Source organism: Apiospora aurea, assembly GCF_038362705.1.
Source record: "Apiospora aurea strain CBS 24483 chromosome Unknown utg000009l_segment0_segment0, whole genome shotgun sequence".
In the NCBI taxonomy this organism is placed as follows: domain Eukaryota; kingdom Fungi; phylum Ascomycota; class Sordariomycetes; order Amphisphaeriales; family Apiosporaceae; genus Apiospora; species Apiospora aurea.
The window spans coordinates 146,292-173,272 of NW_027117396.1; the positions used below are offsets into that span (position 1 = coordinate 146,292).

Sequence of the window (26,981 nt, forward strand, 5' to 3'; positions counted from 1 at the left end):
GATCTGCACTGCAGGCACCCATTTTCCTCTAAGGATTTCAAGCAGGTTTTTTCCAAGATCCCTTTCGCTTTTTTTTTTTTTTTTTTTTTTTTTTTTTACTCCAGGCCCGGCCGAGCTCCGGACACCCCAAGTTTGTCTCTCTCTCGTCTGGTCATTAGTCAGTCAAAAGAAACTTTCAACGCCTGCGATGTACAGGATAACCTTCACGGTCGGACGTTGTCGGCTCGTCGCTACTTTCAAGCTTCGGTGGGCCTTGAAACAACAACAACAACAGGCCCGCCACCAAACCAGGCCATTTGCATTTCCAGCACATATGTGAGGTGTGGGTGTATACTAAACGAGAGCGGACTATGCCCGGGGCACCGAAATGATAGTCGGAAGTCGGAACAGGCTTGGGGAGAGTGTCGTCTCATGAGCACGGCTGCTCAATGTCAAGTTACATTATAAACCATAGATATGTTCTTGGTAGAGAGACGAGGCTGCCTCGGCCTTCGGTCCGCGACAAGTATTGGCTTACATCAATTCCGAGGATCGCGGTTGACCCCCATAGGGCCATGTGTTGTCGAAATAAGCTTCGAAGGAAGCTGTTTCAACACATAAGACCAGGGTCCGCAGTAAGTGCCATCCAATACGGGCCTGAGCATGTAGGCTTTCTTGGCTTAGCTCAGCCGGCGCAGAGAGCAACCTGACTCGCACCTTAGGCCGAGAAGGATGGGAGAAAACCACGTGGTGGACGGCATCCCGCTTATGTAGGTACTGTTCATGGGTACGGAAACTGGGGCGACGGCGTCTAATCTGAGATGGCCTCCTGCAAGCTGCCACAACTTGAGATGCGTGCCCCCGACACTGGCGTAACTACAGGGACATGTATCGACCCATGACACGCAGCCGAGTACTTGCATGCTCATAAGCGTGCCTGGTGTAACCACCACACCTTGCTTACAACATGTACGAACTAACATGAAGCATACCTAGCGATGACTTGTCGGCCTTCGGGGCAGCCCAAGTGTCCCAGTATGGAGTGAGATCGACGAGACTACCTAGCTAGCCTTACTCTCCGTCCAAGAAGGCACCACAACTTATCTGCATATCTACCGGACCATCTCGCCCGGATCACTCGGGGATTTGCAACGAATCGTTGGGTCAAATAGTACCTCTTATATGTATACATCAATGCGCATGGCCGGTACCTCCGCAAGCCGGCGGGAAGCGAATGCTTTTCGACGTCTTCGAATAACCCCCAAGGTATCATATCATGACCGTACGCTCGCCCCCGGATTGTTTGCGACATACCAAGGCGGCAGGGAACATCCGACTGCTGAATATCCCGAACGAATGATTCATTCTCCTGATCCCACCTGAGTCCCCCCTTCGGCTGAGGTGGCGCCGGAGTGGCGTGTTTTTTTCCCACCCGCTTCATGGAAGATGGCTTCCAAGATTCTTAGCTTGCGGGGCACGCTATCATGATCAGTCTTGTCGACGGACTCGGCCGCGAAATCGATACAATCCTCGAATTCGCCGTCCTTTCCTGCCCAGCACTCTTCAAAGTAAGACTGGCCTCTTTTTCCAATCAACGCATCGGTCTCGGCGAAGTACACGCGTATCTTGATCCTTGGCCTGCCCTCTCCGAGACCCCTGCTTCTCTCCAACTCGGCCAAATCTCGAATGAAGGTTGGATAATCGTCACACTTCCCCCACGTCCCGCTGGCCCCTTTCTTCAAACACTGCAATACTTCGCTATCTGCGCCTACTGTTTGCCCCTCAAACATGGTTTTAGGTATGAGTTCGTCCAGCTCTTCTTGGAGACCGCCATCCATCCCATACTTCTTCGCTAACCTCCGAGATGATGAATGACCCTCATCATTGGTGATGTCTGCTTTCCCAAGAATGGCATTTGTGGCTTTGCTGAGCACCGCTCCGCTGGACGCAAAGGCAGGCTGCGCCTTGGTGACAACCAGTCGTGGGATATGATGCCAGGCACTGAAAGCTCGGACTGGTAACCACTGGGCCATCTTCAGAGATACGAGCCCAGAGTGTGTAGGGTGCACGAATGGTGCTATATGTTATTAGCACATATGGACGATGAGTGCCGGGCAGCTCATTGTTCTTTCAGGTTGGACCCTGAATGAGGTATAGAGGGGAAGGCCAGTGGACGCCGACCAAAACCTACCAAATAACGCGACGAATGGTTTGTTGGGACTCAAGATATCACGAAAGTGGTACAAGAGGTTCAAACTGTAGAGTGTTCCAGCACTGTGTGACACGAGGGAGACGTGGTCGATGCCAAGGTGCTTTAATAGTGCAGGCACTGTCTCGAGCCACACAGCAAGTCTCTGGGAAAGTGGCACGTTGGTAGAATGGCCCATGCCAGGGCTATTGGATGGCGACATAGCCGTTAGATTTCAAATAGACTATGGGAGATCAGACTCGCCACAGGCTCAGCAGACGTACCGGTCAATAGCCAGAACACGCACCCCTAGCTTCTGGCCCATAGCATGGAGAGGAAAGACTGCGAAGAGGCGCGAGGAAAACATGCCAGGTATGTACAGCATGGTCGGCACCGATTTGGGGTCGTCACCAGCATCGCGCCCTGCATCGGTGTAGCTCACCACGAGGGCATCGTGGTCAGTCGTCGCTGGCAACGTCAATTGTTGGTGAAAGCGTTCATTCGCCAGGTAGGCAGCGGCACGATCATACGCCGAAGTCGTCGTAGCGTCGCTTGTAGGCTCCGCCATATCTTCCTGTTTTGTTATGGAATGGCCCGGCGACTAAAAGATTGATGAATGTGTCAAGTCAAAGGACAGTGGTAGGTTTGGCGAGTGCTGTTGCCTGTTCCCGGGAGTAATATGAAGTGGATATCCCCAGATGCCCCACAATCTTGACGACTATCCAATCAAGCCACGCCATACAATCTCACTACTGTACTTACAGGCAACTGCAGCGCTGTACTGGCAGAATAACATACACAAGCGTTGCACCGCGGACGCTAAAAACGAGGCCACTAACGCTGTCAGCGGACAGTCAAAAATGATCCTTCAAGCAAGACCTTCAAATGCATTCACATCCACCCATCCTGGATGAACGTCAGGAGATTTCAAGTATGGAAAGAATGTAGCCCCTCCATTGTGACCCCAGGCACTGGTATTACTATATGTATTGCTTTCGCCCGTCGTAAGACCAGAAGCGATGATACCAAGTTCTACACCTCTCAACGGCGTCCTTCGGAGGCATCTTCGGCGGCATCTGTGGTGGGCGGGTTCTTGTCGCAACAAGGCCCAAACTTACGAGGGAGAATGACCTCGATGCGAGTTCATCGCACAGCAATGGATATGCCATCAGTGGTAGCCGCGCCCTCGGGGACATCAGCAGCAACATACGGATGTAGCCCAGTTGTATACTCCTTGAGCACGAGACATCCTTCAAAATACGCCTGCACCTCGTCGAAGTCCTCCAGGTCACCGACCCACGCAACATACTGATCCGGCCGGACGATGACGACGCAGCCTCGTTTCTTGTCGACGCCATAGTTTGTGTACGCGTCGCCAAAGCCCTCGTGGTAGCTGACGTCGTCCACGTAGACCTTGTCGTAGCTCCAGCCCGTGGCCCTGCGGAACGGGCGGAGCACCTCGGGGAAGTCCCGCAGCAGCTCCGTGTCCCAGCGCTTGGCCGAGTGGATGGTCAAGATCTCCACTACGCTGTGAAGGCCGTCGCGGCCGTCGTTCCCCACCACACGATGCAGGAAACTACTCGGCGCATCGAGCTTGGCGCAGAAGGCTTCGACGCGCTTCTTCTGCTGTGTGTTGTGGATGTTGCCCGCGAACAGCACGACGCGGAACCGTCCGTCGGCCGGAAGCCGCTTCTGGAATTGCCACGGCCGCCCGTCCGATTGGTTCAGAACCTGAAAGCTGTTGAAGCACATGCCCACGGGAATGCCCGTCGCCAGTGCCTGCTTCCGATCGAAATCCGCCTCCGACATGGTCACCGCGGGTGGCGCTACTGCGCTGCCGTCACCCTGCTCCCCGGCATCACCAGGCTTGAGAACGAGGTTGCTAGGCCCATAGTTCACTGAGAGGCCGCAGGCGAACATATTACCCTGGACAAAAGCCTCCTTGAACTCATCCATGGAGACACCCTCAGCGTCCTGTAAACGGGAGTAAGTTAGTGGATACTCTAATTTTTGCGGGTCTGGGTGTATGGGTGGCCGAGCGAAAAGCGCCTTCTTACGAGTATGTCCTTTGCCGGCCGCCCGGAGAAAAGACGGGCGAAGCGGTTGTCGAACTCGATAAGGTCCCGAGCGATACGTCGACGCTCGCTTTGATACGTCTTGAGAATACTAGGCTTGGCGATCCCCCGACAGACCAGGCCGAGTTTCCATCCGAGGTTATAGCAGTCCTGCATCGAGATGTTCATGCCTTGGCCGGCCTTGGGTGAATGCGTGTGCACGGCGTCGCCAGCGAGGAACACGCGTTGATGAGCGTCGAAGTTCGTGCCTACGCGCTGCCCGATCTGGTATGCCGTCCACCAATCGCAGACCTCGTAGTCGATCTTGTACGGGTCGAGGATCCTCTTAGCCGCGTTGAAGATCAATTCAGGCGTGATCTTCGATCGGTCCGCGCGCCCCGAGGCGTCTGGCTTGACCTCCACAAGTTGTATGTACAGCCGCACCAGGTTGTTCTCACGCGGGATGCTCATGAGACTGCCGTGAGTGGCGGAGTGGATAGCACACCGGCATCGAATATCGGCTTATTGGAGTCGCATGTCAGTAGTTGCTCCTTTGCTCCAGGCTTGGCCTACTTACGGAAGTCGGTAAAGGGGATGACGTCCATGACGCCCCAGATCATGTCAGTGGCTTCACCTTCCAGCTCAAAGCCAAGCGTGGTCCGAGTCCAACTACGCGCGCCGTCGCACCCGATCACATACTTGGCGTGGACTGTCTCGCCGGCTCCAGCTCTCTCGTATGTCTGCTTTATGAGGGCATCTTCGTCGGCCTCTTGAAACAGATTGCTTCGGAAGAGACCATCGGAAACCTTGCTTCCCCCAAGTTGCTTAGGGGCTGCCTCTTCTTCTGTCAAGAATCGCAGCTTGACCGTGACGGGGTAAGCACCCTGGTCTTCGACTTTGCTCTGTTCGATCTCGAGAGATTCTGGGAGAACACCTCGCTCGACTTGGATGGTGCCATTGGAATACTTCTTGATGTTGTCGAGGAAGAAGCGTTCAATGCGACCTTGGTGTAGCGTGCTCTGTTGTAGCCGTGAGAGACCAACAGGGGTATCAGGTACACGGTCCGAACGTCTAATGATGCCGTTCTCGTCGGGGTTCTAAGGAGCAAGTCAGCACCGGTGCGCTACGGTCGTAATAAAGTTATAAATGGGCTCGATCTTACCCATAAACATATCTATGTGTATCAGCATCAGCAAGTGTTACCCGATTGTCTGTGGAAGAGGATTCAGTTCGACACATACCTCGATCATGTGATTAGCCTCTTTCCAGGCTCTGTCGCCAAAGCCGAGACTATCGAGCATCTCAAGACTGCGCGCGTTCAACCCATCTGCTTGACCGCAGAAGACCTTGTCGGCATCGATCGTCAGTCATCCTCTCCACATAATTGACATGACACAGATCAATGCCAGGGACTTATAGAATCAAGCCAGTGGAGAGCACTAATCATACGCCCTGTAGAACGAGGAGCCGTGGCAGCGTCGTCCACAACGGCAAAAGGGTCCTTCAAACCCTTACCTTGGTGCTCCTCTTATCGATGATACGAGCCTTGAGGCCCATGCGAGCCATCCAGGCGGCAGCCATGATACTTCACGCAGTTAGAAACTACAACTCGTCATATTCTAGGCCACAGAGTCTTACCCCGCAGGCCCTGCGCCGATAATTAGGCTAGGATAATGTCAGCACCAGACCAGCTCTGCCCGTTTATTGGGTGTACTCACACGTCTACATTGGATTCAGGTTGGCCACCGTTCATCCCGCCCGTAGCGGAGGTACCGGTCGTTGCCATGGCTGCTATGAATGGTGTTTCTTTCACTCAGAAGGTTGAGTTTCCAAAGTTGTCAAGGTGTTGCGGAGTGTATAAGAAAGGAGGAGTCCGAGGAGCCGTTAGTTGGAGATGATGGCAACTACAAGTCGGAAGAGGTGGTCATCAACGTGGTATGCATGCCCACACGGCCAAGAGAGATGCAGTGCAACCCCCTCCCTCAATGCTGCCTATATTGGAGGCTCGCGTTGCTAGTGAGGCCTTGCAAACACATATATTTCACCATGCATCCAGGACACATGGTTGGTGCAGTGGAGGGCTTGTGTTGTGGGCGATGGCCCGGATGCTATGAGCAACGGACCAGTAGCAACCTGGCTCATACACACCTCTTGTATACGTATACGGACTGAGTCAGCCAGTAAGAACGTGTGCGACATCCGAGCCCGGAAAAGGGACTATCTTGCGAATCGAGCAGTCGTTCATACGAATGCGGCATAAGGTCCAGTCGGGGCCTTAGAGACGAGGAACGCCTTTGCCATCCAAGCTAATTTAGTTTCGGGGCCCGGATAGTGCAAAGAACTTGGGTTGTCATACCAATGCCCACCGAGGATTCGCATGCGCAGACTGATAGACCGGCACTGCTATTGTCGCAAATACACGAGCGTCTGGGATGGATTCAGGACGAAATGATACGTCCTGATGAAAGGGCAGACACAGCGATCAATGCATCGCTTTACCCTTATGTGCCCTTGAGCTACTGGCAATTGCCAGCCAAAGTACCGAAGTCTTTGGGGCAGACAGGGACAGGGAGGGTAGCGGAACCAAGACTGTGTTTCAATCCAGGTATCTGCGGGTGTCCCTCGTCCCCCCGGAGCCGTATCGTAGCATCGGGTAGCAGCCATTATAACCAACTAGGTAATGCTACGCTATTCCGTGGGGGGTCATTTCGGCCATTCTTTTCGAGACTTGGCCTCTCTTTCTGGGTGCGGGGAAAGGCGGCAAGCAGCCATGCTAATCCTCGGCTACTCCTCGTCTGATGGTTGGGCCTATTGGCCTGGGCATCGAAGGTGGCAGAGACGCCACAAAACGCCGCTGGAGAGAAGCGAGGTTCGACAAGCGTTCTCGGGCCCCCAGCATGCGGTGGTTTTGGCTGGGCTGACTGAGACAGGGCGCGGCCGTTGCGATGGGGCGGGGACCTACATAAAGCAAAGTAGAGAAGTTCTTTGACAGTTCTGACAGCTCTGCTGATCAAAATAGGGCTCTCAGGGTATCTGAGACATACCTAGTATGTACAGTGCCAAATGAGGATGCCTTATGTAATCCGTCGACCCTTCACGAATGGCATTTGAACTGCAAGAGGACACGGCATGAAATCCTACAAACTCTACTAACTTACTGAGTGTGGACACGATACTAGTTTCATCCCATATTAATGTTACTGATTGCCCCTTGTATCCTTACTTAAGCCAATCCTGCCTCGCAGGAGTCCAGTGAAAGCCAATGAATTGGATTACTCCTTCTGATTCTATCCTAGCCGAGACAAAGCCTCTAGGGTCCAGCTCCCATCCCAGCATCGCGTATCACAGGGTAAGTCAGGGCACGGAGCCGTCGCCCGCAGCATAAATCTTCCGATTGGTCAGATTTATCTAGTGGACATAGTGATTACTACCCAGTTGCGCTTTGTGGGATCTGATTATGATCTGTCTGTATTATTAGAGTGTATCGGGCATCCCTGTAGATATAGCTTCCTAGTTCGCTGCTTGGCTACTTTCTTAATAGTACTCCTTGCACGCGCGTTCATCAAGGTAGGAGGAGCAAGCCCACGGTAAGAACGACTTCGCTTTTTGATGGATTGGTGTGGCCTATTTCAACAGCTCTCGGTCTAAGCGTAGGTACACGTACAATGCATTACTGTTGCGTTGCCAGGATGTGGTGTGTAACGCTGTTCCGCAGAGCAAAAGAACCAAAAAAAAAAAAAAAAAAAAAAAAAAAAAAAGGTCAACGGGCCAGGAAAAGCAATATAGTCTTCTTGGTATTATCCAATGCAACCGCATTTCCACCTGAGTGGCCATAACGAGCTACTTTGCTAGCGAGGAAAGTTTTCCATATGATGCGACTCTGTCCCTTGCCTATGTCTCCCCCGCGTGTCGATCTCGCAGGCATGAGTGAACGTCAAATATCAGGTCATATTCTTCTCTAGGAGCTCTCATACGTGGATGAAGCCGAAGCACATATGATATCTCACATCTGAAAACCTCCTGAGCCATTAAGCTTCTGATACCGGTACAGAGAAATGTGCCATGTAAGGTCTCATCTCTACATTCCCTACTAGAAGGCCTATAACATGGTTCTATTTAATATTACTACGTAATATGCCGATAACCATATGATCTAGTGCTGGGAGTCCCTTTCAGTTTTGCCTGTGATATTTTGGATGCTTCGCGAGACGGAGACTTGCAGGAATCTCAGAATAAGCTAGAGGTCTTGCCTTTATTATCAAATCGTACTATACCGGTCAAATAAATAATGACTGATATGTACACCCACTGACCTTCCACGGCATCTTGAGATGACTCGTAGCACTAAATCATACAGCTCCGAGCCATATGCGTTGCAAAGGATAAGAAAAGTTCGTCTTTGGCCACCCATCCTGTAACCCAATTCTCGTCAGTATTTTAGAAGACCGATCTTTCTCGCTTTCTCTCTCATAACTCGTCTCCGCCTTTTCCCTTCAACTTCTTATTTGCGCTGAGTTGTCAAGATGAACCCAGCGTCAGCTGCTGCAATGGCCGCCGCGAAGGAGCGGGAAGGAGACCTCTTCATTCAGGAAGTATGGGGCTTGACTGGAACAGCCATCGTCTTCGTTATCCTGCGGTACTACGCGCGTCTGAAAGCCGTGGGCTTCAAGGGGCTTACTGCGGATGACTACCTGATGTTTCCGGCCACTGTAAGTTTACCCGGCCTGTGTATCTCGCTTGGACAAGAGGGCGGCCACAGCCTTTAACATCTTATATGACCAGGTCGTCATGTCGATCGAGTCCATGGCGGGATATATGGTGGTGGCCTGGTGGAAGGGCTTCGCCAACAACGCCATCTCCGACCCAGACCGAGCCACGCTCGCGCAACAAGCACGACTCGACCCCAACGGGGCAGCAGCCGAAGAGATGCGGTTACGGATAGGGGGTCCAAGAACCACGTTCTAGGCCTCCTCATGTACACCACCCTCATGTGGCTGCTCAAAGGATGTTGGGCATTCTACTACAACCGACTGACGTAAGTGATGCATATCCTGATTTTCGAGCCGATCCGAAGGCTGCTCTACTGACCCAAGGCAATAATCTCCCCCCTTCAGCGACGGTGTGCGGAACCGCCGATTACTGACCAAATGCTCGATTATCGTCTTGCCGGCTACCTACATTGGGTGTCTGCTCGTCGCCTTCCTCAAATGCGTGCCTTTCGACCACCATTGGCAGGTGTTCCCCAATCCGGGCGTGAACTGCATGCCCGCGATCTCCCCTCTGCAGACTATCTTCGTCATGGTGATGAACACGGTGACGGACTTCTATCTCATGGCGATTCCAGTCCCAGTAAGTCCCACACAGCCTCCCTTCCGCGCCCCTGAGCGAATCATTTCTCATACTCACAACCCCGGCTCTAGATGATCTGGAAGTCCAAGCTCCCGCTCAAGAAGAAGCTCATGATCATATTAATGTTCAGCGGTGCCATCCTGGAGATGATATTCGGCATCCTCCGCGCCGTCGCCATTCTCAAAGTCAGTCCACACCACAAATCATAAAGAAGTGACAAGCCCCCTTTTCCCCATTACTAATCCACACCGACCTTGGCAGGATGGCGACACCAATCCAGCCGAGTCCGGGTACTGGTCGATCCGCGAGTCCTTCGTCTCCTTCGTGCTCACCAACCTGCCCATGGTGTACCCGCTCTTCCGCGAGTACTCGAACCAGCTGCCCGGCAAGACCGGGTCGACGACCGGCAAGTCGACGGAAAACTCGTACCAGCTGAGCAGCTACCCGCGCAAGAGCAAGAACAATCGCAGTCGGGGTCCGCACACGGTCCCCAACGAGGACATCACGTTCGACTCCAAGGAGAACATCTGCGTCGGCACTCTTGAGCACCCACGGCCAAGAGGCCGTGGCACGGGTGAAGAGGACGACGGCTCGCAGGGTAAGTCCAAACAGGAGGAGCTGGAGGCAGGGGACGCCGCTGGACGTGCTTACCGGACCCAGGTGTGGGACTCGGAGGCAGGGAAAGGAGGCTATCAGACGTCGGCCAAGCGATCGAGTAGCCAAAGGAGGCCCGTTGACCCCCGGCAGCGGAAGCCGAGCTCGACGCAGATTACTATCACTACGGAGTACACGGTTTCGGACGGTGGGAAGATCAAGGATCAGTCCGGCTCTGCATATGCGTTTTAGTCGAGCGCCTCTTCTGGACGGTGAAGCTTGTAGTATAGTGGGGGCTGGACGATAGTTTGTGTATTTGAGTTTGTTGTTCAGTATGAGGTTCTCCTGTTTCGAAAGTTGTGTGTTTTGCTTTGCAAGTAAAGAAACACTTGCTTGGCTTTAGTTGCGTTTAAAACCTGCTCAGTTTGGGCCCTCGGTCTATTCGAAGATCAACGACAACGACGGGTTCCCGTTGCATTTTTTCGGGGCTGGATCTTCTTCATATAATCTTCATCATCACGAAGTGTTCAAGATTGAGGTTAGAATCGTAATAGAAAGCGCGATATTCAGTAGGTGTATGGAAAATGAAACCATAAACATGTATAAAACCTTCTCGTATGCACAAATAGGAAAGCCTTAATCAGTCTGAAAAGGGGCTCGTGTAACAAATTTCGAGTATAGAACCCTGCGCCAGTAGGAGATACTTGTCACAAGTGAACAAGTAACCAAGATATTGCTAAGGGGTTTTCCGTTATTGAAATACTCCATATTAAGACATTTGGCTGCCTTGATAGTGGTTCTGGTCATACTTGTTAGTTGAAGATATTGCACATAGTTCATTCATCGTCCCCAATCCATAGGACCCGCCCGTCCCCAAGCATAGCCCATAGTTCCTTAGCTGGTAGCCCCATACAGAGTTTTGTATACAATTCCGAGAGCAGTGCGTCCATCGACGCTCTGAAGAATCCAGGATACCCTTTAGACGTCCCTCCCGATAATGGTTCAGTGACATCCACCGCAACCAAGTATGGTGGGGATGTTCCTGAAGATGGCTGGGCTCCATTAGCAAGAAATGATTTGATAATGTTTTCATCGACAAGGATCGTTAATTCCAAGTCCAGTCCAGCTGCAACGTCACCCATAGCACGGGCTCCATGGAAATGTCTAGTCATGGTTAGCTTCACTTGCAGTATTTGGCCAATATGGGAGATAACTCACTTCCTAGCCTCGGTGTGACTGGCTCCCTCCAGTCTCGGATCCTCGATCATCTTGAACTCCAGCGTGTCTTTAGCGCACTATAGACCCTCGCCTGTCTCCTCGTCGATCTGGGCGTTACACAACACATTCAGCCTCTTTCGGAAAGCCTGCCATTGCTCCTCGGACGCATAGTAAGTCCGTACTACCACAAAGCCCCACGCGGGGTACCCTCTCATCTGCAGGGTCTGGATGAGAGGCGACGGTGGTTGATGAAGTCTTCTACTTGGCCCCGTTTCGGTAGTGTCCTGGGAGCGCATCTTATATAGTTTCTGCTCATTCCGAGCTTCCATATACCTCGTGAGCTCCTAATGGTAGCTGAGTGAGCTGAGCGAATAGCCTTGTGGGGATGATAAAAACAATAGCTAGTATTTTACCTGCAGTGAAAGTTGTGGCAACAGGTCGAAGGTTGGGGATACAGCTTGCTCGGTGGACCACCCGCTGGGGATGCATGACGGAGGGTCTGTTTCCTCCTTGCCGGCCTTGCGATCCTGGCGAGCCGTATCCGCACATCGGCCAGCGAACCAAAGCCTCTGCTCCTGTTCGAGCATCCAATGTTAGTATGGTACCAACATACGATGACAAATCAGCAAACCGCATACCTCTTCGGACAATTGGCTCACGAGCGTCCCACCAAGGCTTCTTGCTTGTTCGGTGGTCCAACCGGGGGGCACATACGACGGCGGCGTGGCTGGTCTTGCGTTGGCCGATGCCGAGGCCTGGTTGAGCTTCTGCAGCTTTGCATACTGTGGAGAGAAAACATGCCTCCGAACAGCCTGCTTCAGCGCCGCTCGCTCCTGGGGGCATAGTTAGCAAAAAGCGAGTTTCGAATGGGCGGGTGTGATATCATAAAGCAGTTGGGTAAGCCCACTTCCTCCGGTATTTGGCTGAACTCATCAACAGAGATCGTGTCAAGGCGATCATTGCTCCAACCCGGGGGAAAGTCGATTTGCGCCCTGTCATGAACCCAGAGTTGTTGGCTTAGCAGCACACATGGACATACAGTTCGATTCTAGTGAGTGATTGCACAGAGTCGACGAATACATACTTGTACCTACAACGGAAGTAGATTCCCCGCTTTCTTGTCCAATCCTACATTGCGAGTGGTCGGTGAACTGTCCCTTTGCAGTTAAGTGCATGCACCTTAGAGTAGCAACATGCAGAGAAACCCCTGATCCACCCCATAGTTGCATATGGCCATGCGTTGGATATGTCAAGGTGCTCCAGCGAGATGATACATCTTTATGCGGCCGATTGCCGGGTAGGAAGGCATGCATCGGCGTCTACACTCATCGCAACCATGTGTTTGCCTTCGCCGACCCCGTTTGCTTTTCTGTCGCTCCCATGAGACACCTTTAAGGACCACTGGCATACGGATGCAATGAAATCGACAGGCAACAACTCATCCAGAGTCGCTACGTAGCCGTTGGTCTTTGAGCAATGCAGGTGTGAATCATACTCTTGTTTTTTTAAGCCGCGTACATGCTATGCCTACTACTCAACGGAAGGGGACTTCGCAGAGGCCTCTAATAGATACAACGCAGCTGACGAAAGTCATAACTACCTGAAGCCATGCTGGTACGGGGATAAGTGCTTTTCCATCCCCAACAAGGCTGACCCACCAGTGTACGGAAGGGGAATCTAGAGAATCAACTGTATCGATTTACAGGGCTTACAACTCAGAAGGAGGACAAACTTCAGGCCTCAAAGTGATTATCGAGTCGCGTTAGAGTTGTTTGGGGTATTGGTGTTGACCCCTTTTTTGATACATGCAACTATCCGCATTGGTGCCTTTTTCGGGTTTGACGGACACAATGGACGCCTAGGTGTTATGGCCTGCACACGAAACAATACACGGATATTGTTATGTCCAGCAATCAGTTTTTGGAAGGCTGTTACACAGTTTCAAGTGGGCGTTTGCTTGGTCGTTTGCTGTTTCTCTAATACGCACTCTCTCCCACCGTTTTTCGCACACTTTCTCTCTCTCTCTCTCTCTCTCTCTCTCTCCGTCAACAAATCAGCAATTAGTTAACAGCGCCGGACATCACAGAATCAAGACAAAATGAAGCTTCCGTTTATTTTGTTCATATTTTTTGCCATTCTTAGCCAATGTCTTTTGGGATGGGTAACTGACGTTGTTCGACATTTCCCGCTCCTCTATGACATGGTCACACAATACAATGAAGCCCCGGAGCCCAAAGCCAGTAACGATACTAAATCGAAAGACTTCTATGACTGGATTGTCAAGTTGCTCAGTTGCATGAAGAAAGAGGGCAAGTTACTTGCAGTGGCTTTCAAGGAAGTACAGGAGTTCTTGAGATCGATCAAAGCCATAGCTCGACGATCTGGCGCGAACCAAATGCGACGTGCCTTCAGAAGCTTATCCCCAGGGCAACAAAAAAAGGCTATCTGAGTTGCTGCAAAGCCGCCTTGAGGCTACAGAAGACACCGCAAAGCTACTGGAACGCTTAGGCGCTCATCTTACGGTGGAGATGGAGCCTTTTTGCACATTTGGTGACCTTTGCAAAATCCCAGAGCAGCTGCTGCGAGCAGTTGCGCGGTGGTTGCGACAGAAAAATAAGGGCTTCCAGGACGATACAGCACAGGCACTTGTCGACGCAACTTTCTATGCAGCTTGGTTATTGTACATGACGGGGCTGATGTTTGCACCGCTGGTGGTCTGGGGTCCAACCCTGAGCCGTCTTGGTTGGGGAGTTGGAGGAGTGCGCAAAGGTAATTAACCAATCTTCTACTTTTCATCCATACAAACAAAACACCGTCGTTACAACGTATGATAGAACTAACTGGCAACCAGGTAGCGTAGCTGCATCTCTGCAATCCAAGCTCAGAGTTGTGGACGCCGGTAGCTGGTTTGCAATGTCACAAAGTGCAGCCCAGAATGGATATGGAAGAGTTGTCTTTGACTATATTGTTTGAGTGCCCACGGCAGCTGGATGGGCTGTAGACGGAGTTGACTGGGAGTTTTTGGCAATATGGTTTGAAGATACTGTGGTTGAATGAGGCTATCACAACGTGTATCAAGGTGAGACGGAGCTCTGCCCTTCCGCCTTGAGGCTAGAGCCTGCATGCCACGTTGCTGTGACGTCGGCTAGTGGTCTCTATCATCGTACGCATGGAGTCTGTAGAGGTTGCATTCTCAACAGACATGAAGACAAGAAAAGCAGAATCATAGAAAATGCACAGCGGTCTGGTCATAAGACCTCATGTCTGTCGACCAGCCAGCCCCCTTTTGTATCCTGGATATGGTTACGGTTACGGTTGGGGTTGGGGTTGGGGTTATATCCTTATACTGTCTATTTGTGTTATGCTAGCTTTTTCAAGCCAGGCACGCGCATAAAGGGAGCATGTTGTGATTTCCTGTCACTGGGGCAAACTCCCAGATATCTCCTTTATCACTGTCTGTTCTTGCCCTAACCTGGTCAAGCTTAGTCAGACCAGCTGCCTCCCAACCATCTTTCCATATGCGCTGCAAACTCAGGAGTTTCCAAGGCGGAGACATCGCCTTGCTGTGGCGTGTTTTACAATCCTGGTTTATTAGAGACTGCCAAGGAGGCCAAGATAGCTATTTCTGGCTTCGAGCGATTGAGAGAAGGTGCTGCAACGGCTATATGGAAATAGCATGTGAAGTTTCACACTGATTCGAAGATTGCATGTAGGTAGAAGTTCCCTTTGAGACTGAACATAAGCGAACCAAGTTCAAGACCCTGAGGCAGAGCTTTCCCTAGGTGGTACTATTCCTGTACCCGAACAACATTTGTCTGTATTTAGGACAGCGCCTGTGCGCTAAATCCGGCTCAATGACAAGTCAACCCCTGTTCAGAGCACTAGAGCAGCATGAGCTGCTAAAATACTATGGAGACAGTGCATGCCTGATCCGCTGTGTTGACGTAGTGGGTTGCCTGATCTGCAGCCTACATTCATGACAGGTGCTTATTAAATAAAATATTCCATAAACCGCCAGCGGCATGGCAGGCCTTGCTAGACCGTTCGTGCCCAAATGAGGATGGCAGTGCCAGGCTAGCGCGCGACAGCTGCCTTATTTCCATGATGGATACACGCTGGCATTCCGAGTGATGGTCGAACCCTGGATTGCGTCTGGTCTTAACAATCTCACCATAAGCCAAGTTCTTGCAATGGAGAATGGCTCTGTTACATGCCCACTCGGAAATCCGGCAGTGAATCCTATTCCCTCGAAACATGGACCACTTGAGATCTGGGAAGAGAAGAAATTGATCCTAAGGCACCTTGGGCACGCGAGCTCCAATGACAAGAAATGGGTATCTGCCCCGTGTAGAGATGGCACTTGCGCCGAGGTTAAAGGATGGATTGACCCTTGTTTCACGGACTGATCTAATCCCATCGATCGGGTCTGAATTATTGTGGAAACGTGATGTTGTTTTGCTTTCTCTTCCCGAAGGTGCAGGCCCAACACGAGACCGACCGAACACCAGTCCAGTTGGATGTTCAAATGTGATTGCTCCACCAGGCGTAACTCGAGTTGTAGGAAAGGAGTGGAAGTAGGCTTCATCAGCATTCGAGTCTCGATAAGCCTCGACACTGACGATGGTACGCGCAGGTAGTCTCATGTGACGACCGTAGACAAGAGCTTCTAGGGCCACAGCGGCCCCCCCATTGGATGGCTCCGGAAGATACCCACTCGCTTGAAAAATAAACACCGACAGGGCGAAACCCACAAATGAACCCTGACCGATCCGTCGGCATGCCCAAGCCCAAGCAGGGCTGAGTTTTGAGCCGGTCGACACGAACGAGAAACCACTGCCGTTGAGACTGCACGGAGATGGAAACCATTAGGGCGAGGAATAGCGCTTCTGTTATGGCTAGGTCCCGAGGCAGACCGCGGCTTGCTAAAACCACCATTGCCAACAATGGCATCATTGGCCGCCCGGCTTGCTTACCCTGGTGGAACTATGGACCTCACCGGGGAATCGAAACAGCATAAGCGACTGGCGCCGGCGAGTTTTCCCACCTCGCCATGGTTCCCGGTCATGCAGTTCAGCATTGTTTGGTCGAGCGCGAGCACCGCCGCCCGTCACTGCGACGGGGTCGCGAGGGAGATAATAGCGACCATGGCCTCGCTCCTCCTCTCTTGAATCTGTAGATTTCTGTATCAAGTTAACTCATTCAGAAGTAATTTTTACATCAGCCCAAAATTTTCAAAGCACCTGAACGTCCTGAACACTACCTAGTAATCATGCCTTTGACTCGCCGAGGAAGCAAAAGGCGTAGTACCGAGACATTTCGTACGTTTGCGTCGCGAAAATCCACAGCCACGATGGATTCGCAGCCGCTAGAGGACAGACCCAGACCCACGAGGAGCAACACTGGGAGCTGCGCCAACAGCGAAATCAACATCAACGTCACACCGAGTCTGCCCAAAGAAAAGGTCATTCTCGCGGGATCAGAGCAAACACTGCTGCCGATGGTCATGTTCAAACTTCGGGATGCCCAGAGCTCCAACCCCATACTCGCCGACCCGTATGCCAGGCAGCTGCTGGAAAGGTGCGACGTCGATATGGATGCAAGCCATTTCAAGTTCACAACGGACCAGCGATATGTGACTTGGATCGCCAACCGCGCCAGACGGCTCGATCAGTGGTGCCAGGAGTTTCTGGATGCCCATTCGGAACCTGTCACTGTCGTGCACCTAGCCTGCGGTCTCGACTGCCGCTTCTTCCGTGTGGCCAAGAGTCCGCGCGTGCGATGGATCGACATAGACCAGCCCTTGGTAGTAGACCTGCGGTCACGGCTGATGCCACAGCCCGAGGGCGACTACAAGCTGCGGACGCTGGACGTGTCGGCGCCGGGCTGGTACCGGGACATTCCAGCCGACCGGCCGACCCTCGTCATCGCCGAGGGCCTGACGCCCTATCTCGAGCCGAAGGATGGCAAGGCCATGATACGGGACCTGGCGGAGTACTTCGGAGGCAGCGAGCACGGCGGGCAGCTGATTTTCGACTCGCTAGGCAGCCTCTCGGTGAACCTCACGACGTTCATCAAAGCGCTGCGGTCCAGCGGGTCGGCGTTCAAATGGGGCATCGACGACCCCGAGGACATCACTGCACTTCATCGGCGGCTGGTGATGCGCGATCGCATCCAATGGCGCGAGTTCATGGATAGCCACCCACCTTTCTTCGGGCCATACGGGACACAAATGGCATCGATTCTCCCTTCCTTCGAGAAGAACATCCAGATCTGGCGATTTGACTTGGCGGGATAGCGATACGCGAAGAAGAAGAAGAGAAGGTCGTAGAGCGAAGGATTGGCGCACCACAAACTTAAAGAGGTCTGGCTGCCCAGCTGGCAGGCAGATTCTCTCAATACCCCGTTGTGCTGTGCGCCTTGCCAGTGCTCGTTGTGTTGCTCAGTCCGTGGCCAGCGGTTTCTGCATAGAAATTGCCACAACAGGAATGTCTCATTGGGTATATGTAAGAAAGATGGTATGTAGCATATGTACACATTCACTAGGTCGAGCGCAAAATGCACTCTGACGTTGGAATATTCGGTTAGATGCCGGGGGAAGTGACTGCTGCTACGTAAACCGAAGCCTGTCTGTCTAATAGAAGGCAGTGTATGTCCGATTCAGGCCATCGAAGCTGCCGACAGCCACCGTTCCTTGGCAGGCGCGCGCCCACCAGTGACAGCTCGCTATCTTATCATGGGATGAGCAGCCAAATTACGTCACGGCATCAGCTTCCGAGAGCTCTGCGACGAAGACCGCCTTGGCCAAATGGATAGTTTGGCCTGCCTGCTAAGCTGATCTTAACCTTTACGGGCACAGTACTTGCAGGTGGACGGAAAGCCAATACCCTCCATACACAGTTATTGAGTGCATGTGCTGTGTACCTGCTTGCGTTCTTATCATGAGCCGGTGGACCTGACAGACGTACAAGGATAGAGCTACGAACACTACGGTTACGTAGCACGCATATAAGGCGACGGGAGTTCGTCCGCAATCTTGGGATGATACGGCTGAGCAAGGAAAAGGACATCCCGAAGGAAGAGAGATTATTGGCAGCCAGGCAGCCTAATTGAGAAAGTCGCCTGATATTGCCATTTTGTTTATTGCCTGCTGCATCTTATTACAGTATTACTCGCGTAATATCAGGTACGTGCTGTTGATTCGCCCGCCGGCATGGGGTTGGTGGGTTGCCGCGCCCTTGGGGGGTTCCCTTCCCTTGTCACCTGCGCCGCTTCAGGCTCAGCTCTTTTCCCCAATGACATGATGCAGGAGGTTCGACAAGGGTCTTGTAGATAAAGTCACACCACACGCACGCCGGTCGCCGGACTTGACTGACTTTGCTTTTCGCGAAGAAGCTCCTGTCAAAGCTGCATACTGGCTGTTTTGTTGAGACTTGCCCGACCTGTGTCTAATCGATATCCATTCTGCCCAGAGAGACTCCCTTTTTATCCGCACCCGGCAATCATGTCCGCCCCCGAAGTATCGCACGGCCGTGGAGGTGCCGGTAACATCAATCCCGACTCTACTCCATATGTCGATGGAGAGATCACTCGTCAGGGCGAAGAAGGCAGCCAGAACGCCGGGCCGTACTCGACGGGTCGCGGAGGTAAGCCAAAGTGCTGTGATCTCCATTGGTCTCCTACGCGCCATCATTCAATTGCGTAACGGAGCGCCTAGGAAAGGAAGCTCTCGAGTATCGAGCTTCCGATCTGAAAGCCCCCAAGCTTCAACTTACTCATTCAATTGCCCACTCCCCCTCTGTTGAAGCACCCACCACGCCATCCGCTCTTTTACAAGATCTCCCTATATTTTTCTACACATGAGCTGCTTCTGACCCTCCCTTCTCTTCACGTTATACAGGCGGCGGCAACATAGGCGAGCCGGGCAAGGATCCAGGCCTACGGACCGACAAGGACGTGGTCCCCGCCGCGGCCACGCGCAAGTCCGAGGAGGAGCCCTTCCACACGGGCCGCGGGGGGCGCCGCCAACGTGCACCTGACCGACGACGACGAGGCGAGCAAGAAGAAGAAGGTGGCCGACTCGTCGCTGTCGGCCGCCGAGCCGCAGACCAGCACCGCCGACAAGCTCAAGCACAAGATCTTTGGCATGTTCAAGAAGTGAGAGAGAAAGAGAGAGAGAGGAACAGAAGAGGAAGAGGCATGCTTAATGTTGCTTTGCTTCATGATGATTTGGGATGGGGTTTGAACTTCATGCCAGATATTTTCAACTTCGGCGCTGGGAAGTAAGTACTATGAGGTGGCGCTGCTGCTGCGGTGGACGATTGGTTGGTCGCTTTCTGAAAATAATACCCTTACTAGCCTTTCTGTGGAGAGTTAGGTGTCTATCTAGACTTTACACAGTTTTTTTTAGTTTTTTTTTCATATCAGTTTTCAACGAAGACCAAATATCGCGAATATGATCATCGTTTCTCTAAGTCGGGCGGTTTGTTCACACAGTTGATGCGCTTCAGATCCGCGATGGAGCTTGGATCTGGTTCATCCATGCTTTAGGTTATGGATGATATCTTGAAGTAACACTTGTTTGATACAGTTTTTTTCGCTATTCAGTTTCAAAAGTGACTCCCCTTCACGTGAGCTACTCATCATTTTCACCTAGTCAGTATGTCTTTGAACATCAACAAGTTACAGGACGAGCTATGCCGTGCCTCATCAGCTAGCCCCCTGTCGTGATGCTTATTTCAAAGCATTGGCGACAGCAGTGTACGCAGCCTTGGGCTGGTACTGGGAGTTGAACAGAAGAGGGCTATTCTGGGCTCTCCACGAATCCTGAGGCCATGAGTCGTTAGTATATACGATGAACTTGATGAACATGCTTCCGATTCAAGGGAGACGATGAGGGAGAAGAAGACGAAACCAATAGGAAAGCCCAAACAAACGTACAGGATCGCGGACACCCCAGACGGTCACGCCGACACAGGCCTTCAAGTTCAAGCACCCGTTGACCACGGCGACGTAGTCGTTGCTGCCAGCATTGACAATGTCGAGCTCGGTGATGGCGACCTCCTTGACGCCGGTGGCGGCGAGCGCGGCGAGGGCCTGGGCATTGGCCGACCCCTGGCCGGCCTGCAGGTGGCCCTGCGAGCCGATGCCGTCGATGGGCACGCCGGCGGCGAGCCACTTCTTGACGTGCGCGACCATGCCGTTGGTCAGCTTCGCGTAGTTGGGACTGTCGAGGTTGTAGTCGTTGATGTAGAGGATGGCGTCCGGGTCGGCCTTGCGCGCGGCCTCGAAGGCGATGCGGACGAAATCCTCGCCCAGGACCTGCGAGAAGACGGAGCCCCGCAGGCCGCCATTCTCGTCAAAGATCTCGTTCACGACGTCCTGTTGGTGATCTTAGTATTTCGCGATGTTTCCGAAGAAAGGGGTCGTGTTGAGAAACCTACCCAGGCTCGGATCTTTCCCTTGTAACGAGTGACGAGGTTCGTCACGTCTTTTCCGTGTGAAGTTAGCAATTGCTCGTACGAGACGTATGCGATTTTTATCGAGTGGAAGCTACACGATAAAAACTAACGGTTCTGAATGACGGTGGTCAGGGTCGCCTTGTCTCGAATGTTGCTCACCCAGCCAGGAAGCTGCGAGTGCCAAACGAGGGTGTGGCCGCGGACCGTCTTGTTGTTCTCCTGGGCCCAGTTGACGAGGTAGTCAGCACCGCCGTAGCTCATGGAGCCTCGCGAGGGCTCGGTGGCGTCCCACTTCATGGAGTTCTCGGGGGTGAGCTGGCCAAAGTCGGGCTTGATCACGCCGGCATTCTGGGAGTTGGACAAAGTGCGCTGGTCGGCGCACGTCCCGAAGTAGAGCTTCCCCTTGGCTTTGATCAGCTGGTCGATACTCGGATGGGACTGGCGTTCGACCAGCTCAGCTGGGGCCGCAAGAGCTGTCAGGGGAGCCAGGAGCAAAACGAGTGCGGACTTCATCTTGATGGACCAGTTTGATCGCCGAGCTATGTAGACAGTGGGGGAGTGCAGTTGCTTCTGGTGAGCGTAATGATAAAAGGACGGCTCTGGGCATGGGCTTTATAGCTGTACGGCAGCCAGCCAGTACGGAAGATCATGCCCGAACCAGACATGGCCATATCGTCGCAAACCATAGCGCTTGCTCGGCCCTGTGCATGGAATCGGACTCAAGCCGCTATAGGGGCGAAGACGAAGTTCCCATTAAGCAATGTGCGGGGCCGAGAGCTTACCCCTGAGCCCTTCCTGGCCCGAGGAGAGGCTTATTTGTCCAACAGCATGGGGAAGCATCGGGGCGGTTGGCAACAGCACCCAATGGGGAAAATGGGCCTACAGATCCACGAATCGGATCTGGGTTGACTAGGCGAATCTTGGGATATATGGAACCCAGAAACAAGTCAACTGTGGGTGAAGACAATAGCCTGAAAGAATAGCATTCGGATCAGGTGCCAAGATAGCAGCACATACGGTAGTTGAAAAGGGTAGATAGAAAACAAGCACCCCAGAATGATCGACGACAGGGTGTCGGCCTTGGCATCGGTGACCCCAATGGCGGTCACCGTAAACAACATCATCGTCAGCATCCAGATATACAGACCATGTGCCAATGCCGGTTGAGTCGTCTTGTACGGATGAAAGGAGCTTATATCGACTTCCAGGGCATTTTGGTTACCGGATCTGGTATATTCCACGAATTCCATTATTTGAACTGACTCGCATGATAAGAGGGACCCAAAGTCGAGTCAAGTATGGGTCTGTCTGACGCTTCTACTTGCTCCGGTGCGATTCAAGGCGCGAAACACTTCCAACGAACAGAACTACATCATCTCTCCTAAGCGACCCTGGACCTGGTGTGGACCGATCTGCTGTGTATTTCCATTCTCCCAATATCGAACACCGGTGAAGGAACTCCCGGCAGCCGCAACGGTCAATCACAGGCCAACCAGGATTCGTTTCCATATTGCTCGTAAATTGCAGGGTGTTACGATGTCGCATATTAGAGGACGCTGGTATTGCCGTTGTTACTGGCCTTGTTGATATCGTTGGCACAGACAGCCGCCTCATCGAGCTAGCCATTCGAGGTGATGTTGGTGTACGGTAGGCAGTGAGTCTCATTCAAGCCAAGCTCTCTTCAGGTATGAAGAAGTACAAGTAGAAGTAGAGACTGTGATGAGAGGGAGAGGGACACAAGCTTTGTGACAGGCTGGGCGCTTGTTACGTAAAAGGTATAGAGCTGAGTCTGATGGATTCATCAGTCCCATCCTGTGACTGGCTGTCGAAAGTTGCATCCGGATGGATCAACCTGCGAGCAAGAACCGTCCGATTGTGATCAAGTCCCATCTAACAAGATAGCATTAGGAAGTAAGTAGCTGAAGATCCACGGCCACCCGAAGCCACGAGCTTGTCGTATTAAGGTTCCATGAGAACAAGCTCAAGCACAAGCACAAGCACAAGCAACTCGATAGCCCTAACAGCAATGCGATGTTCACGACTCGGTCTAGGCGTGGGATGACTGTTCGGGAGCCACCTGAGTGCATAACCCCGCGTTCTCGCCTCTGGAGTGGAGTCGTCGCAGCAAAGCCAAGCTTCAAGCTCCAAAGCTCCCTGATCCCAGCGCGGGATTGCCGCGTCTCAACGCTCGCTGCGGGGGGGAGAGAGCTTCAACGGGCGTTGGCCAGCCCCTGCCAGCCCTCATCCTCTCCAGGGTCTCGCGGTTTAAGGGGCTACGCTAAAGTGCCCCAGTGAAGGAGGTGAAGGAAATACTTGATTGCATCTTACGAGGGTTTCGACGTTGCGGCCCATCATCCACATTAGGCATTCGCCAGAGGTTTCAAGAATACCACGCCTAGGAAAACGACGATCGTAGTGATGAGTGCGTGCCACAAATACATTGCGGCGGGTGCGTCGCCTGTGGGAAATCTACTTTTTAGTCGATACCATAGGCGCCGAGAATCACTACTAACTCGCAAAGCCCGGTAGGGAATGCGTCCCCTCGGGTCATTTTCTGCCAACCTCGACCCGTCACAGCTTTTTCCGTCCTCCATTGTCGAATAACTGTGTTGTGGGAAACCCCCTCGTGGTGATCCTTTTGTTCGTACTGCTATTGATCGCAGCCAGCCAGCACATGCAGTTCTTGTCCATCGAATGTCAAAGCATACCTAACCTCCTAAGACACCCCCACCCGCTTGCACCAGACAGACGTATTGAACCGATTAACGCGCAATTCTGGATACTGCTGCATACGAAAGCAGCGCATCGCACCTCAGCAACTCAGTAAACCAGACCAACAAGCAACCAAGGAGCTGCTTCATCCGTCTTCCGCGCTGCGGTTCTGCGCCTGTCGACCAGTGGTGGGAGGTTTTGGTCGGCTAACAAATACTAATAATAGTAATACCATCTCGAGCTAGCAGATGACGGGAGTCTGACGCTGAGGCTGTTGTTGCTTTGTTTTGCTTCGCTCTGCTTTGCTTTGCCTTGCATACATACGTCCTGGTTAAAGTACCTACGCAGAGTTCAGGTGGTGTGTGTGTGTGTGTGCGTGGCGGTGTATGGGTACAGACAGGTGGTGTGCAGTGAGCTAGAGACGGAACTATTGGTGGTGTTTAGTGGTGTGTGCGACGGCTCGCTTGCTGGCACGGAACCCAATATGGTCCCTCGAAATGAAGAGCGCTTACCTCCACGGCCTCCCTTCTTGTCAATACCATCCTTCGCCAAATCTTTTAGATCTTATACATCTTCCTTTGAAGCCGACGATGAACGATCGACTTCCGAATCCGACACCATGAGTCCCCGCCCGAGTACGGAGAATGGGGAACGCGACGGCGGTCGCTATCCGGGCGAAGATACGCGCCCTACCACCGGCAAGGAGCTCGCTGGGTGGTAAGCGCAACAAAACACCATGGCTTTTGAGCGTCGGAAATGCTAACCCCGAGGTCCAAAAAAGGTACATGTACGCCTTTGCCGCCGAAACTTACATGATATGTGGTAAGTCCATTCTCCAGTGCTGTTGCGACTCCCGTGTCGTTGGTGGTACAGATAGCTAACTTTAACGCCAATGCAACAGCCATTTGTAAGCCTAGCCGCGGTGCACGCACGCATACGACAATATATGCGCAGCCCCGAATCCTGTGGCGACTAACACCCAACTCCTACAGCATCATTTATACCAATCCTACTCGAAAGTCTTGCAAGAGATAATGGCGTCCTATTATCCGATCGAAAGACGCCATGCCCGAGCAGCGACACCAAGCACGCTAAAGGGGAGGAATCGCAATGTATCGTCAACGTGCTCGGTGTCGAAATCAACACGGCTAGTTTCACCATGTACACTTTCAGCATCAGCGTGTTGCTCCAGGCCCTTCTTGTTGTCAGCATCAGCTGTGCGGCCGACCACGGAAATTACAGGAAGCGGCTGCTCCTGACGTTTGGCTGGGTCGGCAGTATTTGCGTCATGGCCTTTATCTTCGTCTTCAAGGAGATCTACGTCCTTGGCGCTCTGCTCGCCATCGTTTCCAACGTGTCGTTCGGCGCATCGTTCGTCCTTTTGAACTCGTTTCTTCCCCTTCTGGTCCGTCATCATCCCAAGGTTCAAGAGGCGGCGGTCACCGATGTCGTCACACCCGACGACCGTCATGGGACGGAAGCCGAATCGCTGCAGCATGGTCGCTGGACCACGGGCGAACAGCCACTCAACAACTCAACCACAGCGTTGTTGCCGCAAGACGATGCCGCGTCTGATTACAGTGAATTGGTTAGGACCCCCACGCATTCTGAACTCACATCTATCGAATTGCAACTTTCGACGCAGATATCAGCCAAGGGTATAGGGATCGGGTACGGTGCTGGCTTATTTGTCCAGTGCATGTCGATTCTCATACTCATTGCAATGGGGAGCTCGACATGGTCACAACGTGTGGTCCTCTTGGCCATCGGCTCTTGGTGGGCTATCTTCACCATACCTGCTGCGATGTGGCTGAGACCCCGGCCTGGGCCTCCACTGCCAAAGACAAACGGAAATGGCCGCTGGGCATGGCTATCATATATCGGGTACGCCTGGAAGAACCTTTACCGCACTATCAAACTTGCCAGGCGCCTTCGCGACATCGTGCTCTTCTTGGCAGCTTGGTTTTTGCTATCAGATGCCGTTGCCACAACATCTACTACAGCAATTTTATATGCGAAAACGGCATTGGGCATGAAACCATGGGCGCTAGGGATGATCAATGTCATTTCAACGACAACGGGCGTACTAGGCGCATTCTCCTGGTCATTCGTCTCGCGATATTTCAAACTCGCGCCTCACCATACAATACTGGCGTGTATAGCGCTATTTGAGATCATCCCCATTTATGGCCTGCTGGGCTACTTACCGTTTGTAAAACAATGGGGAGTCGTCGGACTTCAACAGCCATGGGAGATGTATCCCTTGGCTGCCATTTACGGGTTGGTGTTGGGCGGGCTCGGGGCATACTGCCGTTCGTTATATGGCGAGCTCATTCCTCCGGGATCGGAAACCGCATTTTACGCGCTCTATGCCATCACTGACAAGGGTTCCAGCGTTTTTGGCCCAGCCATTGTTGGTGCCATCATTGACGCCTCTGGAGAGATCCGACCGGCTTTCTGGTTCCTCGCGGCGCTGGTCGGTCTCCCGGCGCCCCTCATCTACTTTGTGAATGTGGAAAGGGGCAAGATTGAGGGCGAGAAGTTGGCTGAGGTGATCGAAGGGTTTAAGAGCCAGGAAGACTCATCTAATCTTTCCCACGCGGACGACGAGTCGCACGGAATGCTTGCATCATACAACGGTGATGGTGATGATGGTAGAAGGACTTGATGATGCTCTGAGCAACCGCGTATTTCCGAATGAAGAACCTTCGACTGCCCCTTTTGAACATTCGCGTAGCGGCGGTGTTGGTTTTCAAGACTATCTTACATACTCAAGTAAATAAGAACGCATATTCCCTTGCATGTCGATCATAGGCGAAACAAGTCGAGAGCAGCAATCAGTTACAACCAACATAGCATCCGTGGCTGACCAGATGCGCCCTGGCAAACCCAACAGCCAGCTCCCTAGGCAGGTCGGAACTGGCGAGGCATGCGAAGCAGTTATGCCGCGGTTAAAGCCTTAGCATTCATAGCATTGAACCAACGTCATTGGTTTGCGTGCGTTGGGGGCCGAACTGCTTGGAAAAGTCACTGCCACGGCAGATTGTACTGCCTAGGTTACTGCCAATACGCGTAGTGTCGGTCCTTTTTGTGCGACGTGCATGTGTGTAGTAAAACTGTGGAATGCGTTACACGCATGGAGTGGCATGTTTTATTCGATCAGCATGGGAGCTACCTCTATCGTTATGTAGAATTGTAGCTGTCGAGATGTACATCGCTATGTTGGTGTGCACTTACAAAGCCTATTGGCTTATACGGGGTGAAGAGCCAGGTACATAGCACTTGAGGTCTACTGGTAATTGGTTCCTGCCTAGGCATTCGAGGCTCTAGTATCGGCAGATGAAAGACATGATGAAGATATGCAGCTCACCAAACCCACAGGATACATTGCATGACATTGGGGGCTATAGTTGATCGGTGGTAAGGCCA

General features: G+C 52.5%; 9 protein-coding genes across 9 annotated transcripts; 4 read left to right on the forward strand and 5 right to left on the reverse strand.

Moving 5' to 3' along the window:
- Positions 1–1,340: 1,340 nt before the first annotated feature.
- PG986_013159 (uncharacterized protein) lies at positions 1,341–2,735 on the reverse strand (the record flags this gene model as incomplete). The annotated part of the gene is made up of 3 exons (XM_066849381.1): positions 1,341–2,056; positions 2,171–2,373; positions 2,452–2,735. 3 exons carry the CDS (start codon positions 2,733–2,735, stop codon positions 1,341–1,343), a joined length of 1,203 nt encoding a protein of 400 aa, XP_066693524.1.
- Positions 2,736–3,310: 575 nt separating this feature from the next.
- PG986_013160 (uncharacterized protein) lies at positions 3,311–6,007 on the reverse strand (the record flags this gene model as incomplete). The annotated part of the gene is made up of 8 exons (XM_066849382.1): positions 3,311–4,141; positions 4,225–4,742; positions 4,799–5,318; positions 5,384–5,395; positions 5,463–5,567; positions 5,737–5,806; positions 5,860–5,886; positions 5,940–6,007. 8 exons carry the CDS (start codon positions 6,005–6,007, stop codon positions 3,311–3,313), a joined length of 2,151 nt encoding a protein of 716 aa, XP_066693525.1.
- Positions 6,008–8,744: 2,737 nt separating this feature from the next.
- PG986_013161 (uncharacterized protein) lies at positions 8,745–10,416 on the forward strand (the record flags this gene model as incomplete). Its single annotated transcript, XM_066849383.1, has 5 exons — positions 8,745–8,930; positions 9,004–9,152; positions 9,336–9,570; positions 9,642–9,755; positions 9,832–10,416. The coding sequence occupies 5 exons, from the start codon at positions 8,745–8,747 to the stop codon at positions 10,414–10,416; spliced, it is 1,269 nt and encodes a 422-aa protein (XP_066693526.1).
- A 584-nt stretch (positions 10,417–11,000) lies between these two features.
- On the reverse strand, positions 11,001–11,432 carry PG986_013162 (uncharacterized protein; the record flags this gene model as incomplete). Its single annotated transcript, XM_066849384.1, has 2 exons — positions 11,001–11,328; positions 11,383–11,432. 2 exons carry the CDS (start codon positions 11,430–11,432, stop codon positions 11,001–11,003), a joined length of 378 nt encoding a protein of 125 aa, XP_066693527.1.
- A 27-nt stretch (positions 11,433–11,459) lies between these two features.
- PG986_013163 (uncharacterized protein) lies at positions 11,460–12,225 on the reverse strand (the record flags this gene model as incomplete). The annotated part of the gene is made up of 2 exons (XM_066849385.1): positions 11,460–11,666; positions 11,716–12,225. The coding sequence occupies 2 exons, from the start codon at positions 12,223–12,225 to the stop codon at positions 11,460–11,462; spliced, it is 717 nt and encodes a 238-aa protein (XP_066693528.1).
- A 4,507-nt stretch (positions 12,226–16,732) lies between these two features.
- On the forward strand, positions 16,733–17,677 carry PG986_013164 (uncharacterized protein; the record flags this gene model as incomplete). Its single annotated transcript, XM_066849386.1, has 1 exon — positions 16,733–17,677. One exon carries the CDS (start codon positions 16,733–16,735, stop codon positions 17,675–17,677), a length of 945 nt encoding a protein of 314 aa, XP_066693529.1.
- Positions 17,678–18,883: 1,206 nt separating this feature from the next.
- Positions 18,884–19,665, forward strand: PG986_013165 (uncharacterized protein; the record flags this gene model as incomplete). Its single annotated transcript, XM_066849387.1, has 2 exons — positions 18,884–19,025; positions 19,280–19,665. 2 exons carry the CDS (start codon positions 18,884–18,886, stop codon positions 19,663–19,665), a joined length of 528 nt encoding a protein of 175 aa, XP_066693530.1.
- A 447-nt stretch (positions 19,666–20,112) lies between these two features.
- Positions 20,113–21,353, reverse strand: PG986_013166 (endo-1-4-beta-xylanase C; the record flags this gene model as incomplete). The annotated part of the gene is made up of 4 exons (XM_066849388.1): positions 20,113–20,205; positions 20,320–20,760; positions 20,823–20,869; positions 20,951–21,353. 4 exons carry the CDS (start codon positions 21,351–21,353, stop codon positions 20,113–20,115), a joined length of 984 nt encoding a protein of 327 aa, XP_066693531.1.
- A 2,683-nt stretch (positions 21,354–24,036) lies between these two features.
- On the forward strand, positions 24,037–26,220 carry PG986_013167 (autophagy protein Atg22; the record flags this gene model as incomplete). The annotated part of the gene is made up of 3 exons (XM_066849389.1): positions 24,037–24,269; positions 24,334–24,374; positions 24,545–26,220. The coding sequence occupies 3 exons, from the start codon at positions 24,037–24,039 to the stop codon at positions 26,218–26,220; spliced, it is 1,950 nt and encodes a 649-aa protein (XP_066693532.1).
- Positions 26,221–26,981: the final 761 nt, after the last annotated feature.